The sequence below is a fragment of the Mastomys coucha genome, unplaced genomic scaffold (assembly GCF_008632895.1).
Source record: "Mastomys coucha isolate ucsf_1 unplaced genomic scaffold, UCSF_Mcou_1 pScaffold8, whole genome shotgun sequence".
NCBI classification, from domain to species: Eukaryota; Metazoa; Chordata; class Mammalia; order Rodentia; family Muridae; genus Mastomys; species Mastomys coucha.
The window spans coordinates 62,119,067-62,129,802 of record NW_022196914.1 but is presented as its reverse complement, the minus strand read 5'-3'; the positions used below and the strand labels follow the sequence as shown (position 1 = coordinate 62,129,802).

The window sequence follows — 10,736 nt, the reverse complement described above, 5'->3', positions numbered from 1 at the left end:
TTTTTTTTTGTCGTTGTTTTTGTAATGAAAAGATGCAAGTCTAATTTTAAATGTACACTTGGATTTTGGATTGCAAACAACTTTTTTTTTTGTCTTCTCCTTTGCCTGCAGCACTGCCCCCCAAGCCCCCCAAGCCCACCACTGTAGCCAACAACAGCATGAACAACAATATGTCCTTGCAGGATGCTGAATGGTACTGGGGAGATATCTCAAGGTAAGGCCACAGAGCTCCTCGTTCTCCCCAGCTGCAGGGAGGTTTCGAGTAAGAACAGAAAGCGCCAGCTTGCTCAGTTCCATTTTTAGGATGTCATCCAACATAAGCATGAAGCATAGTTGGGTCTCTTCCAAAGACGACAAGAAAAGTCACTGAGCACTGGAGCACTGTGGGTGCTGGGTGACACAGGACACTGAATACCCAGGCAGCTTCCCTGTTGCAGGGATGCTCGGGGTAACAGGGCACTGCCTGCTTTCTCGCTAATGGGCAGGGCTTCAGGAATAAAGGGACTTGCTCCTTTAGCTCTCAGAGTGCTTCCTCAGGGAGCTGCTAGAGCCTTTTTTGTGGATCCTGATTTTCTTTGCTCAATTGTCAGTAACTGGTATTAAACAAAAAACAAAACAAAACAAAAACCCAACAACTTTTGTATTATAATCACCAATAGTGTAAATGGGTGTATATATAAGTGTATGTAATGTATAGTGCACTTATTTTTGGTGGGATGAATTTGTAACACTTTTATATAAGCAAAGTAGGAACTATTAGTGACCTTTGAAAATGTACAATACCGACATGTAAATCTACAAGGACCACAGAATGTAAAGATATGGAATCTCTGGATTTTCTGCTCAGTATCCTTAAAAATAGTGTCTGTTAAGGCTGAGGATGTATTTCAGTGGTAAAGCAATTCCTAGTGTAGGAGGGGGGCAGTGTGTGTGTGTGTGTGTGTGTGTGTGTGTGTGTGTGTGTGTCTTTGTAAGTGTGTGGTTATTCAAAGTTGAGAAGTAAGTATGGTCTTATACTGTGTTCACTTTAGGGAAGAAGTGAATGAAAAACTCCGAGATACTGCTGACGGGACATTTTTGGTACGAGACGCATCTACTAAAATGCACGGCGACTATACTCTTACACTAAGGTAAGCGACTATACTCTTACACTGAGGTAAGCCAGGAAGTCAGCTGCAGTGGTGGTGTCTCAGTTGTCATAAGAACATTTCTTCATTAGTTTGGTTTTTTTTCTCCTTAAATTAGCATATAAAGTAATGGATTTCACTATAGGATTTTTCAAACAGCCTTGATTCATCCCTGTCTCCTACTGCCTTCTCCTCCCTGTCCTGAGAGCCCTCCTTCTGCATCAAAAAACGTTAAGAATCATTATGTTTTTATTTACAGGAAAGGAGGAAATAACAAATTAATCAAAATCTTTCACCGAGATGGAAAATATGGTTTCTCTGATCCATTAACCTTCAACTCTGTGGTTGAATTAATCAACCACTACCGCAATGAGTCCTTAGCTCAGTACAATCCCAAGCTGGACGTGAAGCTGCTCTACCCAGTGTCCAAGTACCAGCAGGTAATTCACACACAACTCCTCAGAGTGCAGTGACACGGGGGCAAGTACCAGCAGGTAATTCACACAACTCCTCAGAGTGCAGTGACACGGGGGCAAGAGACTCTCCAGCACACAATATGACGTGAAATTGGGTGTCGCCAAAGAATTTTATAATGGCTGAATCAGATACCACACTGACTCTGTCATCAAGGATTGTTATTTGAGTAAATACCTAATCAACTTAATCCTTTTTTCCCTGCTTGTGTATCCTTCCAGGATCAAGTTGTTAAAGAAGATAATATTGAAGCTGTAGGGAAAAAATTACATGAATATAATACTCAATTTCAAGAAAAAAGTCGGGAATATGATAGATTATATGAGGAATACACTCGTACTTCCCAGGTGGGTTGAAGATATTTTAGACTAACGCATATTATATTCAGATTCAAAAGAAGAATTAAGTGTCTCTAAGGCTTTTCAACATAAGCCATGCTTATAAAAGTTCTACATTAAGCTGGCTTCTAACTGGCAGGGTTATTGCGAGCTTTCAGTTGATACAACATAATTCCTGCTTGGGGACTTCTGCCTAGGCTGGACATTGATGATAACTTGCTAATGTCAGTTTGTCCAAGCTCTGGAATGGAAAGTTCAGACCCATCCCTCCTTCTGTGAGGAGAAGTGGCCGTGTTGATTATCAGAGAAAGTAGCATGGGAGTCATAAAATAAAATGGCTTTTTAAAAGAGTAACCAGCTTGTACTTACATACTTAGGAACACACACACACACACACACACACACACACACACACACCATGAATTTGAAAGAACAAGGAGGGGTATATGGGACAGTTGGAAGGGAAGGAGGAAATAATGTAACTATATTATAATCTCAAAAAAATAAAACATAATATAAAAAAGAGAAAGTGGACAAGAAAATTCTCTACAAGGAACATCTGTCTCTTTGTCATTTGACAAAGAGTTTGTGAATTCATGACCAGCCATGCTAACAGAGTACACCAGCCTTGCCTATCTCCTGCTCCTGTATCCTGAGGATGCACAGTCCAGACTTCTCCCTGTCCCCTTGCTCCTGTTGTCTAAGCCATACCACGCAGCTGTTTACTTAGCACTGATGTTGTCTCAGGCTCAAGCCATTTAGAGGTGATTTGGAGTCAATGAGAAAATTGCTCGGGCTCTGTGTGGCCATTACATCACTTCAATAAGGGACTTAAGCATCTGACTGTTAGTGGCCAAGCAGGCTCCTGGTACCCATGGATGACGGTGCTGACTAGCAGCTCATTTGCATTGCATCACTAGCTTATAGTAAAGAAGCCGGTCGTACTCTGAAAGCAATGACGTTGCCTTATGAAACTTGTGTTGCAGGAAATTCAAATGAAAAGAACAGCTATTGAAGCATTTAATGAAACCATAAAAATATTTGAAGAACAATGCCAAACCCAGGAGCGGTACAGCAAAGAGTACATAGAGAAGTTTAAACGAGAAGGCAACGAGAAAGAAATTCAAAGGTAGATGAGCCATGAGAGAGGCTCCCATTATCCTTGTGACAGAAAGCCGCGAAAATCATTTAAGACTGGTCTCACTGAAGATCTCACTTCCTGTAATTTGAGCAACCTTCAAATGAAATACGCAAAGCTCCCTTTTAACCCTAGGGACCTTGTATGGTGTATGTAGGTATTTACTGATCTGTTTCTCCTGCCTGCAGGATTATGCATAATCATGATAAGCTGAAATCTCGTATCAGTGAGATCATCGACAGTAGAAGGAGATTGGAGGAAGACTTGAAGAAGCAGGCAGCTGAGTATCGTGAGATCGACAAACGAATGAACAGTATTAAGCCAGACCTCATTCAGTTGAGAAAGACAAGAGACCAATACTTGATGTAAGTGTTGGAGATAGATCCCGAAGACTTGACAGTAGCTAAATTCAAGGAGAGATTCTCAATGTCCTTCATTTGCAAAACTCTTTCAGGTGGCTGACGCAGAAGGGTGTTCGGCAGAAGAAGTTGAACGAGTGGCTGGGGAATGAAAACACGGAAGAGTAAGTGGCCGATAAAGACCACAGGCAGTTTTGTCAACAGACTTTTACTGACTTTGGGACACATCCCAAGCAAAAAACGTATAAACTGAGTGCCAGGGTCCAGAGCTTCACACAAGGAGAGTTGAGCCCAGGAAGATTGGGTTTTTGGTTTTGTTTGTATTTTAACCCACAGTTGTGACCCTGTGTGTCCATAATGATGTCCCTGAACATCAGAAAAATCCCCACATATTTTTGGAACAATGAGAGAAAACCAACAATTACGTTTAGTGTATTTTGAGGGTTAAGTATATGTTTGGTTTGAATTATTTTCAAACTGGCAGTCTTCTTAATACTGTCCTTGCCCTCTGTCCAGGTATCTAAGGGTGACTGTGTACTTGCAAGTGAAGATAGTAATAACTTTCTGCCAACCATTCACCCTGGGGGTTGGTGAGAAGGCCAAACAAAAAGAGTGGAGAGAAAGGCTGAGTCATCTGAACCAACTTGCTGGGAAGGAGACCTGGGGGCAGGCTGGGTTCCCACACTCTTGAGTCACAAACCTTCCCTTCTGCCCATGTAGCCAATACTCACTGGTAGAAGATGATGAGGATTTGCCCCACCACGATGAGAAGACGTGGAATGTCGGGAGCAGCAACCGAAACAAAGCCGAGAACTTATTGCGAGGGAAGCGGGATGGCACTTTCCTTGTCCGGGAGAGCAGTAAGCAGGGCTGCTATGCCTGCTCTGTAGTGTAAGTAGCCCAAGATGACTCACTCGTTATGTTTCAGTTGTTTATTCATCGGCTATTAGAACTTGAAAATGTTCTAACCTTGAAGAAGTGGTTAGTCTAGCCAGATGAATCTGTTAAGAACACCTAACAGAGACAACTGCTGCCATTTAGTAGGACAGCCGGGACAAGTGAATTAATTCCTAGATGTCTTTAGGTCTTTTCTCTTTCTTTCTTATCTTAATTGTAAACAGAAAAGCTTGTACCTGCCTACATCCCCACACCCTCTAAAAGTCAATTATAGTTAGAATGCATAGTCATGTTTTGTGAGAACTTCAGGGACGACCAAAACAAGAGCAAAGACTCCACTGTAGTCATCAGAGATACACACCAAAGTGGGCACATTTCTATCTTGTAGTCTAGTTTCTTTTTACATCTTAGTACTTTAGAGGAGTCCTTTGAAGAGTAAAATCAGAAGACGGAGCATGGCTTCTGTAATCCTAGCACTCAGAGACTTAGGCAGGAGGATGGTGAGTGATGGAGACTAGCATGGGCTGCAAAATGGAGACCCAGAGTCAACGAAAAGAACAATGCAAAGAAGGCTCAGAGTCATGAGCATCTTAGGGACAGAAAAATAACTGTCCTCTTGTATGAACGGACACGAGAAGAACCTTCTATGACCCACCACTGCTTCATCTGAATTATCCCTTTAAGACAGACAGAGGGAGAGCTTTTGAGTTAGGATGAGAGAATAGGAGACTGCAGAATACATGCCAAGATGGAGCGTCTTGATGACATCTCAAGGAGAGCCTAGGAGACCTGTTGATTAGCACTGGAGGGAGGGAAGCTAGCATGTGGTCTCACTGTGACAGTAATAACAGCACCGGAGAGGTTGGAAGGTGCCATGTGTCACATGCTTACCACATGGCACATCCAGCCTCACATCTAGCAAACACTCATGGCTCATAGAAACCCAACTCCATATATACATGTTATACCTCTCCTTGTGTTATACCATGTAGAGTCTAGTGAAGCAGGCATAAATGCTTAGTCCTGATGGAGGTCACTTACCCGGTATAAAGGGCACTAATAGTTTACTGTGGCTTTGGGACTTTGGTTCCCCAGGAGGGAAACAGACCCATTCACTATGCCCCTCCACGAGGACGGCTTTGTTAAAAATACCCTGCAGCATTCCAGATCCTCTGAGACCAGCTGGAAAAGACTTTTTTTTTGTTCCCTTCCCCTTTCCAGGGTAGACGGTGAGGTCAAGCACTGCGTCATCAACAAGACTGCCACCGGCTATGGCTTTGCCGAGCCCTACAACCTGTACAGCTCCCTGAAGGAGCTGGTGCTACATTATCAACACACCTCCCTCGTGCAGCACAATGACTCCCTCAATGTCACACTAGCATACCCAGTATATGCACAACAGAGGCGATGAAGCGCTGCCCTCGGATCCAGTTCCTCACCTTCAAGCCACCCACGGCCTCTGGGAAGCAAAGGGCTCCTCTCCAGCCCGACCTGTGAACTGAGCTGCAGAAATGAAGCCGGCTGTCTGCACATGGGACTAGAGCTTTCTTGGACAAAAAAGAAATCGGGGAAGACACGCAGCCTAGAGCTGTTGGATGACCAGACGTTTCTAACCTCACCCTCTTTCTTTTTTTAATTTAAAGCCACAACACACAGAGAAAAAGAAATGCAAAAATCTCTCCGTGCAGGGACGAAGAGGCCTTTAACCATGGTGCTTGTTAATGCTTTCTGAAGCTTTACCAGCTACAAGTTGGGACTTTGGAGACCAGAAGGTAGACAGGGCCGAAGAGCCTGCGCCTGGGGCCGCTTGGTCCAGCCTGGGTTAGCCTGGGTGTCGTTTTGGGTGTGGTGAACCCAGACACATCACACTGTGGATTATTTTCTTTTTAAACGAACGAACGAATGAACGATATGTATCAGAGAGCCACATCTGCTCACACAGGACGCTTTGAGAGAACATCGGTGCAGTATGTTCAGAGGGAAAACAAAAACACCTGAAAACGTTTTGTTTAAGCTTGTCGAATCAACCCACCAACAGAAAAGGAGTGTGGACAAGGGGACTCATAATGACATTCAGTATATAACATATGTACATAATATTGGGTGACTAACTATCAAATAGATGGATTTGTATCAATACCAAATAGCTTCTGTTTTGTTTTGCTGAAGGCTATAAATGTGCAGCGCTATGCAATTCTTAATTTTTATTATGTTGTTACCAGTTTCAAATATACCTTCAGAATAAGCTTCCCTCACCCCAGTTTTTTGTTGCTTGAAAATATTGTCCCTGATTTTTGTTAATATTTGTTTTTGTTATTCTTACTTTTTTTTAAAAAGAAATGTACAGGATGCCAGAAAGGAAAATGGCTTAAGAATTAAAACTATGAAATATTTTACAGTTTTTCTTGTACAGAGTACTTGGCTGTTAGCCCAAGGTTAAAAAGTTCATAACAGATTTTTTTTTTTTTTGGACTAAATGTTGGGCAGGGCCCTGATAAGCTTCAAAGCTGCTTTATTCAATAAAAAAAGAAAAAGAAAATGATATATGATATGACAAAGTATTGCTGAGTCCAACAGTGTTAAGACTCTTGAAATACGGTACCTGGCAATGTTTGTTTCCTAATGAATTGTGAACTTCTTGAATCTGGAGGGGGCAGAGGTGGGGAGGCAGTCATGGGTTGTAACAGGCGGGGGTAAGGGGAGGGGGCAGTAAGGTGGTGTGCACTTTCTCTCGATCCCAGAGAAGGGGAGGAGCAGAGCGAGGTTGTTTGTCTCCTGTCTTTCTCCCTCTGAATTTGGTAGTCATTACCAATTAACAGCAACTCCAGACCTACTGTATGTAACTCCAACCCAGCACAGCTGGCCAGCATGTCCCGTTGTCAAGAAGGAAGTGCTGAGTTGTTCTGGGGTTCCTGGAACGTGCCCTTTTTCGTTGCTGTAACACACTGGTCTCAAGGTTGAATTCCTGTATTTAGAAAATGCGTTCTTTTCTCTTTGTAGCATTGGACTAGTCACAGCAGCCAGCCACCATTCATTTCAGCCAAAGCATGGTCTGAAAGACAGTACTTCTAGTTGGATGCTTGTTATTTTCCTAGCTCTCTGTTCAGTTCAGTTTAGAACGGAAGGCAAGTAGACCCAAGTGGGCGGTCACTATGCTTTGTGGAGACTGGTAAATGCAAACAGCAGTTCTGACAGTTCTCATTAGCGTAATCGTGCATGTTGCATACATCTCGGTGCAGAATGGGAGCAGCAGTTGGTGACATCTTTAATTTAGGACAAAAGTTCGAGTTTTCCCACCCTAATGTCCCTGTGCAAAAGCTGGTGTGTTCGTGGGGAATTGTCATGTGCTGTGACAAGTAGAGATTGATGGTAGTCACTGTCACAGGCCAGATAGATTCACGAGCCGTCTTCAGGTTCTCTTTCTCAATATCAGATGCACCCACAGCTTTATATCTCTTCCCTTCATAGACTAAGGTGAAGGTATTTGGGGGGGTCTTGTAGTATCATTCTTGTTTCAGTCTTAGACTTTGCAGCCCAGTGGCCAGTTTAGCATTCTGTAGAATGTATTATTTTTCTTCCTATGAAGCCACTGCTCATTCTCAAGAGCAAAAAGTCAGTCAGCCAGACTGTCAGCCCACAAACTTGAGCAGACCACCTCCTGACTGCCAGGCAGTGGATTCCCTGGGTTTTCTCTGGGCTTTGCAACCTCCAGTGGTAGCATTCCGCCACGCCACATAAACTGAAGAGCTAATACTTTTTTCTAAGCTAGGTTTGTGGTTGGATTCTGCTTTCTTCTTTCTTTCTCTCTTTCCCTTTTCTTTCTTGTAGCACATCATGTATGCTATCAAATGTAAACAACTTTAATTTTAAGAAAGGATCTGAGATTGCTTCCTTACAAGTTCTGTTAAGTGGTTTTCTTTCCTTCAACACTCTGCAAGATGACTTGCAACTTAGGCAGTTGCCTCAGTTTCTCATCTCACCGACGTGAGTACAATAGAGTTTTCATTTGTCAGAAGGCAGGAGTCATTTAGTTACATCACACCTGCCCTGCTGAATGCCTCTTTGGTGAGAGGTTAGAGAAGTTGGACCATTAAGGTTCTGTGGATTCTATCCAGGCCATCTTCTAGTAGCATGGAGTCGCTCATGAGTACAGATAGATTACGGCACGGCTGAGATGTGAGCACCCCCACATCAGGTTTTCTCACCAAGTGTCACATCCTAGAGACAGCCAGACACTAAGCTGCTGAGAGACTGAGCTAGCTTATAGAAGTGGGAGGGTTGGGACCTGGTGTTCCACACCAGAGTGATCATAACCACGTGATAAGGCAGCAAGCATATTTTGCAACATTTGACAACGTCACGGCCCTGGATATATGTATATATGTATAATGTGCATGGACTGTTTCCAATACACCTTTCAGCCACGCAGATCCACAGTCAAGTTCAAGTGCATAACAAGCGGATGTCCAGTTGTCCAGTACAGGTCCTGTATATGAATGTGTGTGTGTGTGTTTCTTTGCTGTTGCTTTGTTTTGTCTTATAAAGGTAAAAATTGTTGGCAAGTGAAGTGAGAAGTCCATCATTTTCCTGTCCTTAGAAGTTGTTCCCTTTCAGGGAGCAGTCTGAATGACTTGCTTACCTGATGGATCCCTGTTCTCCGCGTTGTCAAGTCAGAGTGTGCTTCTGTGAGCTGTCATTGTGGGGAGCCAATCACTTTGTCATATATCTGATTGTTAACTATAACTTGTTTGGGAAGTCCTACTGATGTGCTTTACTGGGAGAAAGTTCCTGCTGGTTTTCCCAACCGTGCTTTTGCAGTGCATGGTGTCCATGTCAGTTGGAAAATGGCTTTGCTGTCTGCTTGAATTTAGGGTCATTTAAGAAAGGGGCAGTTAAAAAGCACAATGCCTCACATGGGACAAAGTTCCAAAATGCCAAATTCTTCTATTTTTCACAACAATCTATAGTTATATAAAATGACTCGTACCGGGGGTAGGGAGAGGGTAGAATTGGCTCAATTGGAAAGACTCTCCTACTTCACAGTGAGCTTGTCACCATGAGATAGCATTGGCTGCCCAGGATGCTGCTATTTAAGAAAAAAAAAATCAAAACAAAACAAAAAAAAAAAAAAAACCCTCATTTATATGTGTGTATTTTTTAAAGCTACACTCTGTTCAATGTTTTTACAAATCTGTTTATATGACATTGATAAACTAAAGTTGGTCTTTTGACGAGAGGGAGGATGTCATGGTCGGTTGTAATTTTGCCTTTACAAGGTAACTGGGGTGGGAGGGGAGGGAGTGTGCCTCCTTGACATTTTGTTCAAGTTATAGATTCAGTGAAGCTATGTATTGTTTTAAGTTGCTTAATGCATTGTATTAGGTCCTCAAACAGAATAAAGGTTGTTTTGAAACTTAAAAGTTTCCATTTGAAATTTTAGTTTTCACCGGAGACATTTCTGAACTCCCACCAACCTGTTTGTTTCACTATTCCAACTCTGTTTTATAAACTGAAGGTACAAATCAGTCACTTGAATGTGCTCAGTGTTATTTATATAACATCTTAATGTGTTGGTGGTAGAAAATAAATACCTCTCGGTGATATCATTTCAAGGAATGTTCTTGCTATACAAAAAGTCTCATTTCCCTCCATCATTCCTGTCCTCCATCCAACCTTGACAATTATGTACTAGTTCCTTTGAGTTTTTGATGGGTTCTGGTTTTGTTTCTTGTACACTGGATTACTTAAACTCACCGGTACAAGGACAGGATGCAATGATGTGGCCTGAGACTATAAACAGGGCCACTTAGTCCCCAGATACCAGTGTGCACTGCATCACCTGGTCAAGAAGCAGCTCTTACAGTGAAATGACTTCCCCACTGATATGTCCTGATGCTTGGACCCAGGACCACACTACTGTATATGTATAATGTATGTAGGACACATATTTTATATATCAGCACAGTGAGGTTGCTAGATAAGACACTGCCAGGTGGTGTGTCTCATAACTTTAATTCCAACACACTTGAGGCAGAGGGAGGCAGATCTCTGAGCTCAAAGCTAGCTTGGTCTATAGAAGGAGTTCCAGTATAGCCAAGGCTACACAGAGAAACCCTGTCTCAAACAAACAAACAAAAACACCAAAAAGCAAATGATTACCCTACCCCCAAACAAACAAACAAACAAAAAACAGTAGAGAAGCCATGGGCTAGGCGTAAGAGTGAGAGGATCCACACTTATTTCTATGCCAACGATATCTGGTGGGTGGTAAGCATGGCAGTAGCTCTCAGGTATCACAAAACTCATTCCCTGGATCTTACACCCTCTGGTTTCCCCGAGTCAGTCCCCACACCATGGTTGTGGTTCCTGCTATGTGGATTTTTCTCCTTCAGGTGCGAGTGAT

General features: G+C 42.8%; 1 protein-coding gene across 3 annotated transcripts in view; it reads left to right on the top strand.

The window, feature by feature from the left end:
• The window catches only part of Pik3r1 (phosphoinositide-3-kinase regulatory subunit 1), an 86,270-nt gene extending 76,517 nt beyond the window's left edge, over nucleotides 1–9,753 (top strand). For 2 of the 3 annotated variants that reach the window (XM_031360480.1, XM_031360482.1), the window contains 9 exons: nucleotides 112–214; nucleotides 1,032–1,130; nucleotides 1,387–1,567; nucleotides 1,823–1,948; nucleotides 2,926–3,068; nucleotides 3,266–3,442; nucleotides 3,532–3,600; nucleotides 4,157–4,327; nucleotides 5,555–9,753. In XM_031360480.1, coding sequence (XP_031216340.1) covers nucleotides 112–214; nucleotides 1,032–1,130; nucleotides 1,387–1,567; nucleotides 1,823–1,948; nucleotides 2,926–3,068; nucleotides 3,266–3,442; nucleotides 3,532–3,600; nucleotides 4,157–4,327; nucleotides 5,555–5,744 — 1,259 coding nt within the window. In that variant the 3' untranslated portion in view covers nucleotides 5,745–9,753. The remainder of the gene's footprint in view (nucleotides 1–111; nucleotides 215–1,031; nucleotides 1,131–1,386; nucleotides 1,568–1,822; nucleotides 1,949–2,925; nucleotides 3,069–3,265; nucleotides 3,443–3,531; nucleotides 3,601–4,156; nucleotides 4,328–5,554) is intronic. The other variant, XM_031360481.1, reaches the window with a different exon arrangement.
• The last annotated feature ends 983 nt before the right edge of the window (nucleotides 9,754–10,736 follow it).